The sequence below is a fragment of the Erinaceus europaeus genome, chromosome 22 (genome assembly GCF_950295315.1).
Source record: "Erinaceus europaeus chromosome 22, mEriEur2.1, whole genome shotgun sequence".
Lineage (NCBI taxonomy): Eukaryota > Metazoa > Chordata > Mammalia > Eulipotyphla > Erinaceidae > Erinaceus > Erinaceus europaeus.
In genome coordinates this window covers 16,419,421-16,441,755 of record NC_080183.1, presented here as the reverse complement: position 1 = coordinate 16,441,755, position 22,335 = coordinate 16,419,421, and the positions used below count along the sequence as shown (strand labels likewise).

At 54.1% G+C, this 22,335-nt stretch overlaps 1 protein-coding gene across 2 annotated transcripts in view; it reads right to left on the bottom strand.

Moving 5' to 3' along the window:
• Positions 1–10,102: 10,102 nt before the first annotated feature.
• Positions 10,103–22,335, bottom strand: part of ADCK1 (aarF domain containing kinase 1) — a 48,037-nt gene continuing 35,804 nt past the window's right edge. For both annotated transcript variants that reach the window (XM_060181348.1, XM_060181349.1), the window contains 5 exons: positions 21,394–21,510; positions 12,985–13,134; positions 11,552–11,749; positions 11,035–11,228; positions 10,103–10,709 (listed from right to left, as the gene is read on the bottom strand). In XM_060181348.1, coding sequence (XP_060037331.1) covers positions 10,523–10,709; positions 11,035–11,228; positions 11,552–11,749; positions 12,985–13,134; positions 21,394–21,510 — 846 coding nt within the window. In that variant the 3' untranslated portion in view covers positions 10,103–10,522. The remainder of the gene's footprint in view (positions 10,710–11,034; positions 11,229–11,551; positions 11,750–12,984; positions 13,135–21,393; positions 21,511–22,335) is intronic.

The following is a 22,335-nucleotide window of genomic DNA, read 5'->3' as shown; positions in this document are numbered from 1 at the left end:
TTGGAGTGGGGCTGGAGGCGTCTCCTCTCTCTCCCTCTCTGGCTCTCACCCTCCGTTAGAGGAAGGAAAAGATCACTGGCCTTTGGGAGTGGTGGAGTGATGCAGGTGCTCAGCCCCAGCGTGACCCAGGTTCAAACCCTGGTTGTTGGTCATTACGCCAGGTCCCTGCATGGCTTGACGCTGTGGTCTCTTTACATAATCACTGCTTTGCCTGAGACCCGCCCTGCCTGCAGGGTGCTGGTTTGATCCCATTGGTTAGAACCTTCGCAACAGCTGCTGTGGAAGCTTTCTATGTTCCCGCTCTTTTTTTGCTCCACCCCTCTCCTAGCCATTTCCTTTTCCCACTTGCCACTTCCGGTTAAGAGATATATAAAGGCGTTATCGCTGATCCATAAAGGCATTGCACTACGTTCCTGCTCAGCCACGAGTTCCTGGTTCCTCTCCCGCGTCGTCGCTGAGTAAGCAGCAGCCCAGGTTGGCTCCCCCCACCCCCACCCCCACGACGCAACCTGGTACCACATGGGAGGCACTATATCACCTGAGGAAACTCTAGGGCTGTAGTGTCTCAAGTTCACTCTGCCTCTCCCTCTCTGTGTCTCTGTGGGAGTGAGCAAATGGCCCTTAGGCTGAGGACCAGCCTATTAGGGGAGAGAGAGAAAGCAATGGAGGAGGTAGCTCTGTCCCCCTGCCCCTCTGAGCCCAGATGGCCTCCTCCCTGCTCCAGCCTGGGCCTGGTGGGACACCTGTCTCCCAAGGAGTTTCCCCCACTCCCCCTGCCTGGGAGGAGGGGTGCCTGCAGCTCCCAGCACCCCTGTCAGCCAGGCTGTGGGGCTGTGTCCCGGCTGCTGGAGTTAATTACAGTAATTATACCTGCTCCCTCCTTGGCTCTGCTGCCTTTGTTCCCAGTTTCCTGCCCGCTCATTTGCAAATCTAATCGCTCTGTGGATTGATTTTTTTTCTAAGAGAAAGCGGGATGGAGAGACAAAGATAGGGTGAACAGCAGAAGATCAGGGGAGAGGCAAAGTGGGGGTGGGGAGGAAAGGGGTGCAGCAGCAGAGAAAGGAGAGCTTCTGTGGAGGTGGGGTGGGCCCTTCTCTGTGGGAACCCGAGTCACCCAGGGGGCCCTGGAGGGTGGCACTTCAGACACCTCCATGCATCCAGCCTTTCTGGGGAGACCCCAGCTGCTCCCCAGGCCAGGCCGGTTCAGATGGTAGAAGCAGAGAGGACCGCAGTGAGAGCACCCAGCCTGTCCCAACTTCTGATCTGCCCCACAAAGGAAACTGAGGCTGCTGAGTCGCAGGCCTCTCGAGGCCCAGCTGAGCGGAGACTCTGCCAGAGCTCAGAGCCTCTGGGGTCCCCATGGAGGGAGGGCGGCCTGACAGAGGCGGTGCCCTGGAATCTGGTTTTCTCACAGCCAGGCCACGGCCCCATTAGAGGGGCATCTGTTGCTTCTCTTTCTGGCGCTGGGAGGTTTGAAACATAGTCAAAGAGAGTGAAAGAAACCAAAGCCTCCTTCAGTGTAGTGGCAGCTGGGCTCGGACCTGGGTCACACAGGGCAAAGCAACGCGCTGGCCCTCCAACAGTTTTCCTGATGGCTACAGGCTGGGAAAATAAACGAATGAAGTCCAAACTCCAGAACAAGAGACCATGAGGTGGGGCCAGGCGGTGGCACACCTCATTAAGGGCTCACATTCCAGGGCACAAGGAGCCAGGACCCCCGGTCCCCACCTGCAGGGGGGAAGCTTCACGAGTGGTGGAGCAGGGCTGCAGGTGTCTCTCTGTCTCTCTGCCTCCCTCTCCCCTCTCAGTTTCTCTCTGTCCCTATCCAATAATAAACAATAAAATAAAATAAAATAAAATAAAATAAAATAAAATAAAATAAAATAAAATAAAGAGTCTATGAGTGAACCAACTCATAGATGGAGTTAGAATTCGACACACCCTGAATGGGGCACCTAGAGGCCGGGGCATGTGTGACGATGGCTCAGTGCCCACTGCTGGAAGCGCCCTGTGGCCAAGAGGCAGAGGCTGGTGAGAGGAAGACGAGTTTATTCCAGGTGCTAGCAGGGCCTGAATGTGGCGGACTCTTTTATTTATTTATTTATTTATTTATTTATTCCCTTTTGTTGCCCTTGTTGTTTTATTGTTGTAGTTATTATTGTTGGATAGGGCACAGAGAAATGGAGAGAGGAGGGGAAGACAGAGAGGAGGAGAGACAGACAGATACCTGCAGACCTGCTTCACCGCCTGTGAAGTGACTCCCCTGCAGGTGGGGAGCCGGGGTTCAAACCGGGATCCTCACGCCGGTCCTTGTGCTTTGTGCCACCTGCACTTAACCCGCTGCGCTACAGCCCGACTCCCTGTGGTGGACTCTTGTCTCAAAGCACACTCGTCCTCTGAGGCTGGGGCTTGGGGCTCAGGGACCGTAAAGGGTCGTGGGCCAGTGCAGGGGACAGGGGACTTGGCCAGCGAGGCTCCTGGCTGGCATGACAGTCACAGGCTGTCCCTCTGGCCCGAGGAGGTTCATGACAGGTCGCTGCCCTGTGGGAAGAGGTCTGCTCACAAGGAATGACTCATTAGCACCTGAAGGTCTGTGGAACTTTGACAGGGAACCATCAAGAGGGGCTGGGCATATCTGGTGCAGCATGCCTGTTAACATGCAAAAGGACCCAGGTTCAAGCCCCCAGTCCCCACCTGCAGAGGGGAATCTTCACCTGCAGGGAAGCAGGGCTGCAGGTGTCTCTCTGTCTCTATCGTCCCCATGCCACTCAACTTCTCTCTGTGCCTCTACCAAAAACAAACAGATAAGCCTTTTAAAGAGATTTATGGGGCCGGGTGGTGGTACACCTGGTTGAGCACACATGATACAATGCACAAAGACCAGGGTTCGAGCCCCTGGTCCCTTACCTGTAGGGATAAAGCTTTGCAAGTGGTGAGGCAGGGCTGTAGGTGTCTCTCTGTCTCTCTCCCTTCCCCTTCCCTCTCAATTTCTGGCTGTCTCTATCCAGTAAATAAATAAAATATAATTTTTTAAAAGAGATTAATTAGGACCAGGCAATGGCACACAGGATTGAGCACTCACGTTACAGTGCACAATGATCTGGGTTCAAACCCCTGGTTCCCACCTGCCAGGGGTGGGGGAGGCATCAGGATCAGGGAAGCAGGACTTCAAGTGTCTCTATCTGTTATCACTCTCTGTCTCCCCTTCCACTCTCAATTTCTGTCATACCAAATAAAATAAATTTTAAAGATTTATTTATTTAAAAAAAAAGAATCACCAAGTAATACCTCCCCCTACACCAAGCTCTGCATAAGAAATGTATCTCTCCAACAACAGATGAGTGGCTGAGCAAGTTGTGGTCTATATACACAATGGAATACTACTCAGCTGTAAAAAATGGTGACTTCACCGTTTTCAGCCGATCTTGGATGGACCTTGAAAAAATCATGTTGAGTGAAATAAGTCAGAAACAGAAGGATGAATATGGGATGATCTCACTCTCAGGCCGAAGTTGAAAAACAAGATCAGAAAAGAAAACACAAGTAGAACCTGAACTGGAATTGGCGTCTCGCACCGAAGTAAAAGACTCTGGGGTGGGTGGGTGGGGAGATTACAGGTCCAAGAAGGATGACAGAGGACCTAGTGGGGGTTGTATTGTTATATGGGAAACTGGGGGATGTTATGCATGTACAAACTATTGTACTTACTGTTGAATGTAAAACATTAATTCCCCAATAAAAAAAAAGGAAAAAAAATATATCTCTTCCCATAAGTCTGTGTGACAGATTTCTTTCCTCTCCCCAACAATCCCTGCAGTGTGGGATGATATAACCGGCAGACCTGTAGTTGTCACGCAAGTGCCGCTTCTTGGCTCCCGAGACCGGAGTCTGTCCGCCACTCCGCCACCAGTTCAGTCCCTTCCCCACCATCATGCACTGGGTCCCACCACCCTCCCACCCCTCTCAGGGTCCTTGGCATCCACAACAACAGACCACAGCTGCCGGGCTGGCTTCGCGAGCGGAGACAGACGACCCAGGACTCATGGCTGGGTTGTAGGCGGTATCTCTTTATTCATGTGGAACGCAGCGCAATCTAAGGCAATCTAAGCCGAGCTAAACTAAACTAAAACTAACATACTTGCCAAGTAGGGTGTGAACAGGATGTGACGCAGAGAGGGTGGAGAGAAAAGTGACTGGTGAAAATCAGGGTGCGACAAGGAGAGGGGGCGGAGCAAAAACACATCACGAACCAGTGGGGATTAAACCAATGCCCTGCAGTGGTTATGGAAATAGAATACAGTGTTAAGCAGGGGGGATTAGACCAAATGAAACAGAAGGGGTTTTTAGAAGCAGAATTAGAAGCAGACCAACACACAGCTAACCTAGGCTTCACCCTGTGTCTTCCTTTCTGATCTTGTTTCTTTTCCTTTCTTTTTTCTTATTTTTTAGGGGGTCACTGGTTCACAGCACAGCTGCTGGCACATAGGGACAAGCTCTCTTCTCTGTGACAGGTGTCTGCAGACCCCTCCCATGCCCAACTTGGGTCCTTTCCTACCATCACGCACCAAGACCCCAGACCACCGCCCCTTCAGCCCCCTCCCTGCCCTTCCTCCCAGAGTCCTTTGCTTTGTGCCGTCCACCACGCCCAGTCCAAGTTCTGCTTTGTGTCTCTCCTCTGTCCTTACTGCCTGGTCCCTCCTACGAGTGGGGTCATCCGCTCTGCACTCTTCTCTTGACTTCTCTCGCTTAACGTGATTCCTGACTTTCACCGCACCTACGTGGGGAGCAAGATGGAGTCAGCCACGCTCACTCACACGCAGTGAGGTTGGGCGAAGCCAGCAGCCACCAGCTGGCACCCAAGAACAGAGCCGGTGCCGTAAAGCCAGGCCCTCGGCTAACCTTTCATTTCCCCCCTCGGCAACTCCCTTGAAGGTGAAGAGAAGGTCAGAGTTCAGGTGGGCTGGGGAAAGGCAGCAGGGTGGGGTGGGTGGGTGTCAGGTCCCCAGCATTTACTAAGCACCTCCCGCGAGTCAGACACAGAACAGAGTCCCCGCCCCAGGGCAACGCAGCATGATGGGCGAGGCAGACACAGCCACCCATGGCCGTAATTATAATGCAGTAAGTTCAGTTGTGATTAAAAATAAAAGTACTTTGGAAGAACTTTGAGAACAGTCAGGAGTGTTCATCTCAAATGCTTTGTGCCCTGGGAGGGTTCCCATCTGGTCTGGGTAGAAAAGTCACTCACCTGGCCTTTTCTCAGCTCTAGAAACCCACTTTCTTCAATCTGGTTCTTGCAAGAGCAGCTCACCGGTGCACGAGTGCTTAGGGAAAAGCCCGGGAGTTGAGAGCTGCCTTTTTGGCTGAGGAGACAACAAAAGACTCTCATGCCTGAGGTTCTGAAGTCCCAGGTTCATTCCCTAGAACCACCACCAGCAGCCAGAGCTCTCCAGGTGCTGCGCCCGATAGCAGAGGGGAAGGGAGAGAGAACGGGCGGTGGTGCACCTGGTAGAGTGCACTTGTTCCCACACTCAAAGACCCAGGTTCAAGACCGCCAGCCCCAGCCGGGGGGGGGGGGGGGGGGGGAGGGGAGCTTCATGAGCGATGCTGCACGTGGTGTCTCTCTCTTACTCTATCTACCCCTTCCCTATTGATTTCTCTATTTGTCCCTAACCAATAAATCAATTTCAAAAAAATTGAAGAGAACACGTGAGACCCTTTTTCCCATTTGTCGTTGGAAGTACAAATATGGCAAGAAAAAGAAAAGAAATATCACAGCATGGCTGGCCCAATACAAGAGGGGGAGCGTAGTCTGGGGCACCCCCATCCTCTGAGTGAAGGGATGGGCGTCCCAGAAACAAGAGGCACATGCCAGGGAGACTCTCCTCTGGGCTTCCTGCCAGGCAGGAGCAGAGAGCAGAGGTCTAGGGGTGAGGGGGCCGTGGGCGCTGTCTCCTGCCACTTCCTGTGGGGCTGTGCGTGACCTGCTCTTGTCTGCGCATTCACTTCAGCTTCTAGAAAATGAGCGGAGTCCCCCTGCCCCGTCCCCCTCCACCTCCAGGCTACTCTTCTCACAAGCTGCTGTTCTGTCATTCTCTGGGACCCTCTGAGGGCAGAGAGGAGGAGCCCCAAGTGGCCGCCGCAGCAGATGTGAACCTCCCAGCTTCTGAACAGGGAACCTGGGTGGAAGCCCAGCCACCTTGTCCCCAGTGATGGCCAACCACTACCAACCTTGCAGAGAGAGGGCGCCACCTCCTGGCTGCACCCGGAACCAGCCAGCTAGCTCAGGCACAGTCCTCAGAGCCCAAAGCCTGTCACCCAGGGCCCACTCTGGGCTTTGTGGTGAGAGACACGTCCATTTCACGGCGACAAAACGGCCCATGTCTCCCCAGGTAACTAGTCACCAAATACGCCACTATATTATTATTTTTCCTTCCTTTTATTTGATGTAACAGAGAAGAATTGGGAGGGGAGGGAGAGGGAGAGAGAGAGAATGAGAGACACCTGCAGCCTTGCTTCACCACTCGTGAAACTTTCCTCCTGCAGGTGGGAACCAAGGGCTTAAACTAGGGTCCTCGCGGCCTGTAATGTGTGCTCAAGCAGGTCTGCTACCACATGGCCTCTGGCATTATATTAGCTAACCTTTGAAAATAGTTTATTTGCTTTAATGAGAGAGATACCAACAGATCCACGCACTGCTCAGCTCTGGCAGATGGTGGTGAGGGGTATTGAACCTGGGACCTCAGAGCCCAGACAGGAAAGACTCTTTGCATTACACTGTCACCCTGGCCCTATCGCTAAGGCTCAGAGCCTGCACAATGAATCCACTGCTCCTGGCAGCCATCTTTTTTCCATTGTAGTTATTGTTGCTGCTATTATTGTTTTCGTGTAGCTGGTGCTGTTGTTATTGAACAGGACAGAGAGAAATTGAGAGGGGAGGGGAAGACAGAGAAAGATAAACACCTGCAGACCTGCTTCACCGCTTGCAAAGCAACCCCCTCTGCAGGTGGGGAGCTGGGGGCTCAAACCAGGACCCTTGCACTTCGCACTATGTGCACTTAACCCGGTGTGTCACTGCCTCCCCCCAGCCCTGCCCCCAGTTTACATTTTTTTAAAGATTGTTTAATGAGAGAACCAGGGCATCACTGTGGCGCACCTGGTTGAGTGTCACATGTTACAGTGCTCAAGGACCCAAGATCGAGTCCCTGGTCCCCACCAGCAGGGCGAAAGCTTCACGAGCAGTGAAGCAGGGCTGCAGGTGTCTGTCTGTCTCTCTATCCCTGCCCCCTTCCCTCTTGATTTCTTGCTGTCTCTATCCAATAAATAAATAAGGATAATAAAAAAATAAAGACATTGTAATCTTATTTTTAAAAGAAATTATCTGGCATATTTTTTGCTTTTTCTTTTCATTGAGATTATCCGTAATATCAATAGATATTGATCTGCCTCAAACACGTCTCTCCATTTCTCTCTGTCCCATCCATTTTGTTGCCCTTGTTGCTGCTGCTGTTGGATGGGATAGAGAGAAATGGAGAGAGGAGGGGAAGACAGAGAGGGGGAGAGAAAGACAGACACCTGCAGACCTGCTTCATCACTTATGAGGCGGCCCCCCAGCCCCCATGGGTGGGGTGCCAGGGGCTCGAACCAGGATCCTTGAGCTGGTCCTTGCACTTGGTGCCATGTGCACTTAATCCACTGCGCTACAACTTTAATGACGTTACGCGGGTGAAAAGAGACAGAGAGACTCCATGGAAATACTGCTTGGAGTTAAAGACAGAAGAAGCTTCTGAGTGGCACGATAGTTACATAGAGAAGTTAGTGGGGGAAGTGAGTCATCAGTCAAGCGGAAGGAAGTCAGTGAGCCGACAGCACCCTCCCCACAGCCCTCCACCTCCATTCACAGCGGGAGCAGCTGAGTCTCGGCTAGCACCGTCCTGTGTCACCATAAACAGATGATGTGGATTTGAATTGTTGGATGGGGCTCTTCTGTTTGCACTGAATTTATACATGTCACTTTGGTTTACAGTGTTTAAGCTCTACAAGCATGAGAAGCTGAGGCCTAGTTGTCTGTCATTCCACACGGAAGGAACAAACTCCTTGCACTTTGCTGCACGTGCGCTTAACCTGCTGCATCACTGCCCGACTCCCTCAAAAGGATGCCTATTGGTAAGAACTTAGAAGAAAATGGCCTCAACTGCTCTGGCATTGATTAGCTTGGAATTATTACTATTATTATTATTATTATTATTTTATTGCTACCAGGATTATCACTGAGGTGATTGTCTACACAATGAATCAGTGTAATCATTTCTCTTTTTTTTTTTTCCTATTTTTATTTGCTAGGACAGAGGAAAATTGAGACGGGATGGAGAGACAGAGAGGAAAAACACTGAGACCCGCAGCACTTGTTTCACTGCTCCTGAAGCTTCCTCCCTGCAGGTGGGGTGCGGGGGCTCGTACCCGGGTCCTTGTGCGTGGAGACGTGGGCTTCAGCAGGTGTGCCACTACCCAGCCCCCAACCTGAAAATCTTTAAAAGGAAAAAGAAGTGCAAGAAATAATAGGAGGAGCCAAGCAGTGGCACACCTGATTAAGTGCTCACATTACAGTGCACAAGGACCCAGGTTCAAGTCCCCAGTCCCCAGCTGCAAGGGGGAAGCTTCACAAGTGCTGAGCAGGGCTGCAGGTGTCTCTCTGTCTCCCTCTCTCCTCCTCTCCCCTCTCAATTTCTCTGTCTCTACCCAATAGTAAAAGGAAGAAAGGAAGGAAGGAAGGAAGGAAGGAAGGGAGAGAGAGAGAAAGAATAGGAAAAGCAAATGAACCAGAGAATATGCAAGAAGTCACCATCTGAAGAGAGATGGACTTTGGAAGAATTTGTTTTTTGCACAGAGCCCTGCTCAGCTCTGGCTTATGGTGGTGCAGCTGGATAGTGCTCTGGAGATGAAGAGAGACAGACAGACAGACAGACACACCCAGGAGAGATGAAGCCAGAGGCACGAGGTCCAGATCCACCACCAGGGCCAGGCAGATAGATGGTTTCAGAATCCCCTGGCAGTGTCACCCAGGGGTCCAGGCTGGCTCAGGCCCTGGGGTCCAGGCTGCATGAGCCGGCATGTCCTGGGGCTCCTAGACGCCCTCCTCCCCAGCCCCACTGAAAACCCCGGAGTCTGACATGAGCACGCCATGCCACCACTCGGCAGCTATATGATTCTGGGCAAACTGCTAAACCCCTCTGATCCTCAGTTCCCAACTCGGAAGATGAGGCCGGCTGCCCTCCCAACTCTTTGCAAAGGTTCCCCTCACTTCTCAGTCTCTGGAAACTGCCCCCCCCCCCATCCCCAGCCCTCAGGGCAGCAGGGAGCCGCCTAACAGAGCCTGCAGCCACACCCCCAGATTGATGTCAGATCTTAGATTCAGCCCCCAGGCTCCTGGGTACAGCCACGTAAGTGGTCTCCAAGAAGGTGGAGTTCTTGCGGGAAGCAAAGGGCAGCGTGAATCTGTTCCCTAGATCACAAAGGCCAAAAAATGAGGCTGGAGATTGGGGCCCACCTGCCCCTGGAAGCAGGTGTTGAGGCAATGAGGGACTCCAGTGGCCTGGAGGAGTGAGGAGGGTGCAGAAGCCACGGGCCTTGGAGCAGCTCTGGAGAGGCAGGAGGAGACGGCCTTGGGCCTCTCACCTCGTCCACCTGATCCTTGGAAAATGAAAGAGCACAGGTGGCGACGCACCTGGCTGTGTCACAGTGCACAAGGACCCGGGTTCAAGCCCCCAGATCCCACCTACAGGGAGAAAGCTTTGCAAGTGATGAAGCAGGGCTGCAGGTGTCTCTCTCTCCCTCTTTCCCTCTCTATCTCCCCCTCCCCTCTGGATTTCTGGCTGTCTCTATCCAATGAATAAAGACAATAAAAATTTTATTAAGAAAATAAGAGGAAGAAGAAGATGATGATAAAGAACCTTCCAGAAGCAGGAAGTGGCCACACTGCAGACAGTGGGAAGGGCTGGGGGGAGGGCAGCCGACAGGCAGATGACAATGACAGCAGGTGTCCAGGTCCTTCTGACTCGGCACCTGCCTGGATCACACCCGAGAGACAAAAAAACCACAAGCGATGTCCTGCTCCAGCCCTACAGTTTGGCTGTTGCTGTTGTTTTTATTGAAGCAGTGTGAGGACACTGAAGAGGGCTGGGGACACCATGAGCTCACTGCCATGCTCCACACCCAGGCCACCCAGGCCACCCAGGCTGGCGGTAGCCAAAGTGTCACAGCCGCGGGGCTCCCCGGAACCTACCTCCCTCCAACACCACCACCAGCTTGCCCCTCCTGGTGACAGAAATGGGGTGACAGCCAGCCTGCCCCTGTGGTACCCTGGGGTGCGGAGAGAAAGTCACGGCAGGGCCAGGGCCGCTGTGAGGGAGGGTGGGGAAGCCAGAGGTGGGAGCACAGCGGGCACTGTCAGGAGGACCCCTGGGCGGCAGATCAGCGTGTGGCCACAACAGGGGCCCCCCGCAGATGAGTGGAGGGCAGAGCGCTGTCAGACCGGAGCAGGGGCGGGGACAGCCAGCTGCCGGAGCCAGCAGAGCAGGGCCCCCACCCTGCGGGCCAGCTGCAGCCCACTGACACGCAGAAGCAGCTCCTGGAGGCTGAGCCCCCACAGGCTGAGCGTCTCCCGGAGGGAGATCCGGGTCCTTCCCAGCAGGGAAGCTTGGCTCCGCTCGTGCCTGGAGGGAGAGAAAAGGGGTGACAGTCATTTAGGAAAACTGGGTGACAGTGGCCCACGTGCCAGCACCCTGTCCTGGGAGACCGGTCTGTTTCCGTCCCTGGGACCCCCACCCCTGCCCAGCAGCGGGGCAGACTCAACTCTGCTGAGAAAGTTCCAGAGCCCCGGGGGCAGAACACCCCAGCACCTACGCCCCCCTCCCCCGTGTGAAGTGAGGTCCCGCAGTGCACTGGGGTCAGAACCCAGGGCTCCCAGGTGGGCTCTGGGGGGCACAGGGGGCCCCGGAGATGAGAAGGACCCCAGGAGGGGACGGGGGCGGCACTCACGCGGCCAGGGCCCGCACACAGCAGCGTGCCATGCTGAGGAAGGAGCCGGCGCTGGCGCGGGTGCCCAGGGCGGCCTCGGTGCCCCGCAGCAGGTCGTTGGTCTTAAGCAGCAGCAGCAGCTGGCGCGGCACGCGGTTCAGGAGCCGGCTGATCTCCGGGAGGTAGCTGGCCGCGTTGGCGCGGATCTCTCGGTCCTGGGGCAGCGAGAGGGAGGGGCTGGGAGGGGCTCTGGAACATGCAGACCACTCGGGAACACCACCCGCCAAAACAATTCTGCATTCTAGACCACTTTACATTCTAGATGTTCTTTTTGTAATAATTATTTTTTCCTTTTTGTTGCCCTTTCTTTTTATTGCTGTAGTTATTATTAACTTATAATATAATATAGTTATTGTTAACCTCTTCACTCACTACACGTCCACATCTGCGTCCACCGCACCCACAGCCCAGCGGCCTGGACTCTCAGAGGTGGAGTCCCAAAGGCAGCCCTGACCTGAGCCCCCATGAGGCCACCTACCTCAGCGGCAGTGACGGGAGCCTGGCCGATGCCCCTGGTGACCGAGGCCCACGAGCGAGCCGTCAGAATGCAGGCGAACAAGGGGTAGAGCTCCCCGGCGCCCAGGCGTTGGCTGTACTTCTCCACCTGCTTCATGTCGGCCCGGATGAGTGAGTGCCACAGGTGACAGTAGTCCAGGCGGAACTCTTCCGTGAGGACCTGGGAGGCGGGCAGGAGCAGCTGCTGAGCCCCTCTGCCCCGCGAGGCCTCGCAATGGAGTCCCCCCTTCACTGTCCCCTTCTTCCCCTCAAGGGCAAGTCCAGAGCTACTGCTGGACCAGCCACGGCTTGGAAAGGTAGAGGCAAATCCTCCGCCAGCATCTAGATTCTGTTCTTCCCAGCCTCCCGAGTTCACCACAACCTTCTCCCTGAACTCTGGCTGGGAGAACATGGCAGAAGGATTATTCAATGTTGGGTCATGAAAAGATGCAGGTCAAGGAAACAGGGCTGTCAGGGATGGTGGTGAGACAGCCCACCTTGCAGGGCACCTGTTTGGCCCGCAGACCAGGTTCAACCCCAGCGCCAGCCCCCCAACACACCCTCTGGGAGAATGACGCTATGGGGGGAGGGGGCGTTTCACTGCTTTAGGAGTCTGTTCTCTCTGTCTCTATCTGAAAAATTTAGCCTGAAGCAGTGACACCCTACAAGTGTGAGGTCTCAGAGACAAGAAAAACAAAGCCAGCATACCCAACTTCAAAGAGCTGAGACTTTGAAAGGAGGCCAACATTCTGAGAAGGGAGGCCAAGGCACTGAGCAGAGGAGCAAGAATCCTCTGTGGAAACCTTTCCAGGCCCAGCTCCCTCAGGAAATCAAGGCAGGTCCTGGGTCGCAGGTGACAGTCTTCCTGCAGGAAGTCTAGGCTTCCCTGACTCAGCTCTGTGCCCAAGTTCCACAGGACAGACTCTGAAGACACCTGCCTCCACCAGTACCCATTTCCTTTCCCCCTGTGACACCCTCCCTGGGGTCTCCTTTAGCTCTGTGACACCCTCCCTGTGGTCCCCTTCCCCCTGTGTGTGACACCCTCCCTGGGGTCCCCTTCCCCATGTGTGACACCCTCCCTGGGGTCTCCTTTAGCTCTATGACACCCTCCCTGGGGTCCTCTCCCCCCATATCACACCCTCACAGGGGCTAAGTCACCCCACCCCCAAGTCTCAACTCCTGTGAAGAATCGCTCACTTCCCAGGGCTTCCCAGAGAAGGTGAGGTTTTTACACTGTACCTGCACTCTGACACCTTCAGGGATGTCACCCCCCCCCCCCCATTTCCCAAGCAAGAGGTGTCATCAGCCTGGCCTCGCTCTCCTGAGCAGACAGATGCTCAGACTCCTGTGACAGCCGCCTTGGCCCTGAGGGAGGTGGTGGCAGCAGAACCCTGCCCCGCAGAAGCAGCCGCCCACCTGGTAGAGCCCGTGGTCCAGCAGGATGATCTGGGCCTCGCCTGTGTCTGGGTGCCTCCTCACCAGTACGTTGCCCGGGTGGGGGTCGCAGTGCACGAAGCCGCTGACAAAGATCATCTCGCTGTACATCTTGCCCAGCCGGCGAGAGATCTGAAAGAAAAGGGGAGCGGGCGGGCGGGCGGGTGTCACTGGTCTCAGGGACCATGGCCCCGCTCTGGGTCACTGGCAGAAGCAGGTCAGGTGCATGCGCAGTGGACGTGGAGCTCCAGAGCACATGGCTCTGGGGTTCAGGGCCGGCCTGCTCCAGCCACGTTTCCCTCAACCCTGACTGCACATCAGAATCACCTAGAAGACAGAGGTGGGGGGGGGCAGGTGCCAGCACCTTTCTTTTCTCTTTTATTTGTGATTAATGGTAGGTTACAAGACCTTAGTATTACAGTGTACATTACAGTCTCTCTCCCTATCGCCCCCATCCCTCTTGATTTCTGGCTGTCTCTATCCAATAAATAAATAAAGATAATTAAAAAGAATAAATAAATAAAAGAGAGAAGGAGAGACAGAAAGACAGTCCTGGAAAAGGATGACAGAGGACCTAGTGGGGGTTGGATTGTTATGTGGGAAACTGAGAAATGTTCTGCATGTACAAACTACTGTATTTACTGTCGACTGTAAAACATTAATCCCCCAATAAGGGAAATAAAAGAAAGAAGAGATTAAAGAAGCTATGTGGATGCTAAAGAAAGGAAAAAAGGAAGGAAGGAAGGAAGGGAGGGAGGGAGGAAGGGAGACACCACAGCACTGCTCCACCACTCACAAAGCCTCCCCCTGCAGGTGGGACCAGAGGTCTGAGCCCGGGTGTGTGTGCATCGTAACTTACGCACTCAACCAGCTGCACCACCACCCGGCCCCTATTGGTTTTTGGGTTTTTTTTTTCAAGTGCACATGAACCAGCTCTAGACTCCACATAAGAGTGAAGCCACGAGGAAGCTGTCTTTCATCTCTCATTTCCCTGAGCACGATCACCTCCAGCTCCATCTGTGTTGCCCTGGAGAACACAGTCTGTTTTTGGTTGCAGAGTGGGACTCCATGGGCTACACGTCTCACAGCTCCCAGCCATCTGCTGATGAGCGTTTAGGCTGCTCCCGCTCTCTGGCTACTGTGAATGACGCAGCTATGAACAAAGGGTGCATATGGCCCTTCAGATGAGTGTCCTCTGGATAAATATCAGCTTTTTTGAAGTCCCCAAGTGATTGTGTTAATGCAAGGTAACGCAGGACAGCCACCCCACCCTTCCCGTGTCTTCCGATGGCTGAACTCCCACCTCACACCCCCCACGCTGCCACTCTTCTCTAACTCTGATTGGTCCCCTCACCCCAAATATAGGCTGGAAATCTGAGATAGGGTGAGGGTCCTTGGCACCTGTCTCTCGTCCAAAGATGTCTCGGGGCTGAGGAGAAGCAACCCACCACCCTCCCACAGCTCAGGCCAGTCCTAGGCCGACAGAGTCACACACCCTTCTCCCATCCTGCTCCTCCCCTCCCCACTCAAGCCCAATGCTAATCTGATTTATGATGTCTGCACAGAAGTGACACTGGAGAGGCCATTTAAATCATCCTGTCACCGCTGCTCTCCCTGCCGAGGCAGGCTTCTTATCTCCAACTTTTTATTAAGGCTTAAACGCCTCTCCCAGCCAGGGAACAGCTGCAGAACAGGCCCGAGATGGGCCTGCAGACGGCCTGCCAGAGGCTCATGCAGGACACAGCTCCACCCAGAGTGGCACCTGGGACACGCAGCCCCCCCCCACCTTCTGCTCGGCCTCGCTGGACCCAGTGGGCACTGGCAGACTCACCCCACCCGAAGAGAGGCTCCGTGCCTCAAGAGAAGAGGTGCACAGGCGTGGGATCTCCCTCTCCTTGGTCTGCACAGCCCTGCTCTCCAAGTCTGACCTCCCTCTCACTCACACTGACACCCTGTGCCTTCCTGCCTCAGGGCCTTTGCACCGGATCCTACTGCCAACATCTCTCCTTCCATCTCCCCTCACCTGGCTCCTTCCTCCATTCCTCCCTTCCCATCCTGCTCAGCACCCCCTCCCTGGGGGAAGCCCTCCCAAACCTTCCAACTAAGTGGTCTCCCAGCCACCCACTTCCACAAGACGCGGTATTTCTCTTTTATGAAACAGCACCCAAGATGGCAGAACCGGCACCATTCTGTTGGGCAGCTCTGTGGAGGGCCAGCAGCTTACCCCGGGGGGGGGGGGGGTCTCTCAGGCTTCCACTGTAACAACCCAGACCTGTGGACGCAGCTGAGGGAAACCCCATCTCTCTGTGTGTTTCTGAGATGCAACGGTTCCTGCCTCTGATGTCTGAACCAGGCCCACTCAGCCCCTGGGGACCCCAGACGATCGCCAAGAATGAGGCCGACTTAGGTCACAACAGCTGCCTCCCCGGTGTCAGCTGTCACAGCAGATACAACCATGACCCCCATTTTCAGAAGAGCCGAAATCCAGCTTGGACCCAGAGCTACACGCCTGCAAAGAAGGAGCCAGGCCTCACACCGGCCACAGCCCCACAGCCTCGTGGTCTCTTCTCTCCGCACTCTCACGCCTCGACTCTGCGACCCTACACATGTTGCTCAACTCCGGGGCCTCAGGAAGATGAAACTCCTAACAGCTCTGCTCTCGGAGGGAAACGGCAGATAAGCTGGAAGCAGAGTTGTCTCTCCTCCACTCCTGAGAGCTCAGCAGACCAGGTTCCACTGCTCCTCTTGCAAGAGATGATGAAACCGGGGCTAAGCAGAGGGCCCTGGCACGGAGCAGTGGGGACTGTTTCCCCGGCCACACTAGTGCCAGGCAGCTACTGTTTCCTGAGTTAACAGAGTGCCCAGAACTCAGTGTGGCCTAGTGCCCAGGTCTGGAGCCCCAGGGTCACCAGCTTGCGCTCTCTCTCTCTCTCTCTCTCCCTCTCTCTCTCTCTCTCTCCCTCCCTCCCCCCTCTCTTTCTTTTGTTTTTAATTATTAATTTTTTATTTCCCTTATTGTTGTAGTTATTATTGTTATTGTTATTGATGTCATCGTTGTTGGATAGGACAGAGAGAAATGGAGAGGAGAAGACAAGGGGAGAGAAAGACAGACACCTGCAGACCTGCTTCACCACCTGTGAAGTGACTCCCCTGCAGGTGGGGAGCTGGGGGCTCGAACCGGGATCCTTACGCCAGTCCTTGTGCTTAACCCACTGCGCTACCGCCGGACTCCCTGTCTCTCTCTTTCTTTTTGCTTCTAGGGTTATCGCTGGGGCTCAGTGTCGGGACTAAGAATCTACTGCTCCTGGCAGCCATTTTTTTTTCCATTTTATGGGATAGGACAGAGAGAAATTAAGAGAGGAGAGGGAGAGAGAAAGACAGACACCTGCAGACCTGCTTCACTACTTGTGAAGCTTCCATCTTGCAAGTGGGAAGCTGGGGGCTCAAACCTGGATCCCTGCTCAGGTCCTTGCACTTAGTACTATGTGCATTTAACCAGCCCCAGGCCACCCTTTCCAATTTCCTCAGAGAAGGTTCTGGGTCAGCCAGCACGTCCCCACGTATGGGCCACTGAGATCTGCTTTGAAGAGGCTGTGGGAGTCCACGGGGGCCGTGCTCTGAAAGCTTGAAGTTGCCAAAGCAATTGCATTTATTAAGCGATCATTCATTTTTATTTGTCAGGAATGATTCTCAGGGCCAATCAGGGCTCCCGATCAGCCGGAGATAAGCAGCACGGCCAGACAGGGCTGACGGAATCCCAGCCCAGAGCCGAGAAGCGGCATTTCATTCCGTCTGGGCAGACCTGTCACAGGGAGATGTATGGTCTCCCCAAAGCTTCCTGAAATATTGCTAATCGCTCTGGGGCCCTATTACCACATTGAAACATGGCCCCTGGGAGCCTGGGGACTCAAGATGGGGGAGCTGGTGCTGCTCCCAGAGGAGGAAGAGGAAGAGAGAAGAGGAAGAAGAGGAAGAGAGAAGAGGAAGGAGGAGGAGGAGGAGGAGGAGGCAGCAAGGACTGCAGCTCATGTGCACACAGTGAAGTTGCTGGAATATTCCTCTCCATTCCCGCGCCCCTGCCTGGGTGTCTTTTCATGGGACGGGGGCCGTTAGCTCCCTCGCAGCACATTTCACGCAGACGGACCTTGAACGGGAGGGCAGACAGGTGGGGACCCAACCAGGTCACCAGCTTCCTTCTGAAACCGTCTTGGTCCTGCTTCCCAGAGCACCGGGGACCTGGAGGCCACATCCTTCCCTTCTCGGTCTCAGTCTAGACCCCCAGCCGCTGTGGGGACTAGCCCCCTCTACCCTTCAGGGAAAGTCAGAGGCTCAGGCTCAAAATGTGGTAACTCCTATACTATACTTCAGACACACAAACGAGGCCAGGCGGTGGCATGCCTGGCTGAGAGCACACGTCACAGGGCACAAGGACTTGAGTTCAAGCCTCCGGCCCCCACCTGCAGGGGGAAAACTCCACAAGGGGTGAAGCAGGGCTGCAGGTGTCTCTCTCCCTCTCTGTCTCCCCTTCCCGCTCAACTTCTGTCTGGCCCTATCCAATAAATAAATAAAGATGATAAAAATTAAACTGGGACTCAGGCGGTAGCACAGCAGGTTAAGCTCAGGTGGCGCAAAGCACAAGGACTGGTGTAAGGATCCCAGTTCGAGGCCCCGGCTCCCCACCTGCAGGGGAGTCGCTTCCCAGGCGGTGAAGCAGGTCTGCAGGTGTCTGTCTTTCTCTCCCCCTCTCTGTCTTCCCCTCCTCTCTCCATTTCTCTGTCCTATCCAACAACGATGACATCGACAACAACAATAATAACTACAACAATAAAACGACAAGGGCAACAAAAGGGAAAATAAATAGTCTCTTTAAAAAATAAAATAAATAAAAAATTAAATGAAAAAAAAAAGACACAAACATGGCTAGTTGAGCTCTGTTTTGGTCACAGGGTGGCTTTATCTTAAACCTGGGAAAATATCCACTATCACTGATTTCCAAAAAGTTAGCAACACAACTCCCACACGAATACAGAATGAATCTTGTCAGCTCATCGTGAAAAATGGTGAGAAAGTTGCACCAGTTTAAAGGGAGTCTCCCAGGTTGGGTTTTTGTTTGTTTGGTTGGCTACTATTATTTGGTTTGGATTTTGCCTCCAGGGTTATTGCTGGGGTTCGGTGTCAGCACTACAAATTCACTGCTCCTGGCAGGCATTTTTTCCATTTTATTGCATAGGAAAGAGAGAAACTGAGAGGGGAGGGGGTAGACAGAGAGACACCTGCAGACCTGCTTCACCGCCTGTGAATCAGACCCCTGCAGGTGGGGAGCCGGGGCTCCAACTCGGATCCTTCTACGGGTCTTTGTTCTTCATTCTATGTGCGCTTAACTGGGTGCGCCACTACCCAGCCCGTTTCATCTGAGAGCATGTAAACAGAATAGACAGTCAGAGGGCCGGATCAGACACCAGGCAGCAAGCAAACCCTACTTCAGGGCTGTCTCGTGTACCGCACAGAACCGATTCGCATCTCTCCCAGATAAGACCAGCAGGGTGACACATGATTTCCGTCTGGGCTCTTCATCAGTCACCCATAGCCGGACCAGGTGCAAGTCCACGCCCCAGGCGTTCGGAAAGCCTCTGGGTGGGCTGGCTCCACAGCGCCCCGGAGCGACTGCGGGAGAACACGCGCTAGACACGCAGCCTGGTCCCCTTCTATGTTTCGGTGCGTTTCCTTCCCCTTCAGGGGAGCTGCAGCAAAGAGCAGCCGGGACCGATGTGCTCAAGAGGGAAAGGCAGTCGGTTCCTCCCAGCCAGAGCCACTGAGGGCCGCAGAAGAAGGTGAGGGGAGAAGGAAGAGGAGGAGACAGGGAAAAAGCAGCAGAAGCTCGGTCACCAGGCCAGCAGTGAGGGCTTCACACCCTGGCGGCCTGGCCACCAGTCTGTCCACTCACTGGGAAGGTCCTGCCTGGGCCCCCCCGCCCAAAGAAGGCATCCCCTCTGCAGGAAACAGCATCCGCGGGACCCCAGTCCTGCTTTTCTGGTCAAAACTGACTAGTAACTAAAGCCATAGCACTGCGCCTTCTGGGAGGAAAGCGGTCAATGACAGGCCTTGCCGTTGTCCCTGGTACAAAGAATATGCCACCGGCCTAGGTGACTTCAGAACTCAGTTCTTTAACAGCAGGGAGGAGACAGGCCCAGGAGCAGAATCTAGAGAAAGGGCTGAGGAAAGGACGGATTCAGTAAATAAGATTTAAATCAAGAGGTTATTTTTGGAGTTTCCTCAAAACTTGAATTGCCTGAAAGGACTTTAATTATTCTATAATTGTACAGATTAATTTATTCCCACCCCCAAGGGAAAGTCTATTTATGTTTCTTTTTTTTTTTCTTTTTCTTTATTTCTTTTCTTTTTTTTTGGAGGGTGGAGCAGCTGGAAGCAAGGCCAAGATCTCAGAGAGAAACGGGAGGCTGGCCTCCAGGATAGTAGTTAGTCACAGACGTGGAGGGCACGGACTCAAGCTCTCTCTGTTCTCTCCCATATCGCCCAGGCTCCAGGTACAGCAGGAGCCTGGGAAAACAGCACAGTGGTTCTGCAAAAAGATTGTCATGCCTGGGGCTCTGAGGTCCCAGGTTCAAGCCCCAGCACCACCACCAGCCAGAGCTGATCAGGGCTCTGGAGTCTCTTCTGCGCTCCCTCCTCCTCCTCCTCCTCCTCCTCCTCCTCCTCCTTCTTCTTCTTCTTCTTCTTCTCTCTCTCTCTCTGTCTCTCTCTCTCTCTCTCTCTCTCTCTCTCTCTCATACATACAAACACACGACCACCTAAGCACTTTATCTCACCACACAATCCAGGGAGAACCCCCAGGACAGAGAAACCTCAGAGGCCAGAGAGACTGCACAGTGGTTTGTGCACCAAAGTTCCATGCCTGAGGCCCTAAGAAGTCCCAGGTTCAAACCCAGCACTGCCAGAAGCCAAAACTGAGCGGTACTGTAGTGTCACCCTCTCTCTCATTAAAAGAAAATGTTATTCAGTGAGACAGTGGTGCACTCAGCAGACCACGCAAGTTACCGTGAGCAAGGACCCAGGTTCAAGCCCCCAGTCCCCTCCTGCGGGGGGTGGGGGGAGCTTCATTAGCGGTGAAGCAGGGTTGCAAGTATTTCTCTATCTCTACCTACCTCTCTCTCAAATTCTCTCTTCCCTATCAAATAAAAATAAATTAAAAACATCACAGGAACAAGAGGAAGCAGGGCCTGCCCCCAGCACAGGTCAGAGGTCAGTCACTAACCATCACTCTCAGGACAACAGACGTGAACAGGCAGGAAGGAACTGATGAAGAGACTCAGAGAGCCGAAGGCAGAGAGACACCACCACGGACAAGAGCCTCAGAAACTACACGTGAAAACAATGGCAACAAAAGGGAAGAAATCATAAAATAAAATAAAAGGAAAGGAACTACACGCGACTCAGGTGGGAGGCAGCTCATGCAGGCAAGGCGCTGCTTGGCCGTGGGCCCGGCCTGGGTTCAAGCCCAGTCCTCACTGCTGTGGAGGAGGCTTCAGTGCCGGGGGGGGGGGGGGGGGGGGTGTCGTCTCACAGGCGGTGAAGCAGGTCTGCAGGTGTCTGTCTTTCTCTACCCCTCTCTGTCTTCCCCTCCCCTCTCCATGTCTCTCTGTCCTATCCAACAACAATGACATCAATAACCACAACAACCACAATGATAAAACAACAAGGGCAACAAAAGGGAATAAATAAATGAAATAAATATTAAAAAAAAAAAGAAAGAAAATGCACAAGGACCCGGGTTCAAGTCCCTGCTCCCCACCTGCAGGGGGGAAGAAGCTCCATGAGTGTCTCTCTCCGTCTCTTGATTTGTCTCCCCAGCCCTCTTGATCTCTGTCGTATCAATTAAATAAATTTTTTTAATTTTTATTATCTTTATTTATTGGATAGAGACAGCCAGAAATTGAGAGGAAAGGAAAGCTAGAGAGGGACAGAGACAGAGAGACACCTGCAGCCCTGCTTCACCACTCGGGAAGTTTTCCCCCAGGGGCTCAAACCTTGAGTATTGTAACGTGCACTCAACCAGGTGCGCCACCACCCAGCCCTTTAAATAAATAATTTAAGAAAAAAAAACTGGCTTTTCTTCCTAGAACATCAGTTGCAAAGCTGTGGCCAGAGCCTGTGCAGTGAGAACCACCATCACCCAGTGGTACAGCTTCAGATACTCAGGCTCAAGAGTGACCAAACCAGGGGCTAGATACACCCTCACCATGTCCCCACATCTCCGCTGCCTCCAGCAGGGTGCCCACCCTTCCAGTTCAGCTGCAGCTCAGGACTCTGCCTTCCGGTGTCGTGTGCCCAGTCTGTGGGGCAGCCCCTGCCAGCGTCCCGGCCGCCACACACCTGGTTGACGTCGAGGCCGTTCCTCTCCATGTAGGCGCGGTCATTGACCTGCCCGCCATCCAGAAACTCCATCAGCAGCAACCGCTTGGTGGACAAATCCCAGTGGATGCGGGGGACCTGGGGGGAGAGGCCAGGCACCAGGGTGAGGACCAAGGGGGGACACTGCAGAGCTGGGGGACGGACAGCGAACGGTCGTCTTGAGCCCAGAGGAGGAGAGGCCTCAGCAGTGAAAGACGGACACATGGGGCTCAGAGGGCAGGTGGGTCCCTCCTCCCAGCCTCCCAGCCCCTCCCAGTCTGGGGGCAAGAGGACACTGACCCTTTCTCACACGTTCCAGACATACCGTTAAGAAAACTAGGGCTTGGGCGGCCAGGCTGCGGTGCACCTGACTGAGAGCACACCTTAACCAGCCGCAAGGACCCAAGTTCAAGCCCCCACCCCACCTGTAGAGGGAGACAGCACGAAAGGAGAAGCAGTGCTGCAGGCGTCTCTCTGTCTGTCTCTCTCTCTCCCCCTCTCTCTCTTGCTCTCTCTATCTCTCTCTCCCCTATTGCCCCTTTCCCTCTCAATTTATCTCTGTCCTGTCAAATTAGAAAGTAAATAAAGAAATGAAATATCCAGAAGAGGCAGTAAGAAGAAGCCTCCCTCCAAATCAGAAGTTGCCCAAGGAGTCCCCGTCCGTCCGTGAACTCCACAGGCTGCCCCTCCCCACACCCCAGCAGAGACTCGCATGGGCTCTCTCTCCTGGCTGCAGAGCAAGGGGACAGTTCTGTGGGCCTCACCTGTCCACAGAGTCCCCACACTGGGGCCACGTCCAACCCTGAAGGGCACTTTCTAGTAAGTTCCATCTACAAACCTGGCCCTGACCCCAGGCTCCCACAGTGCACCTGGCCTTTGCCCAGCACGCCTGCGAGGTAGGCGAGGGCTTGCCCAGGCCCAGTG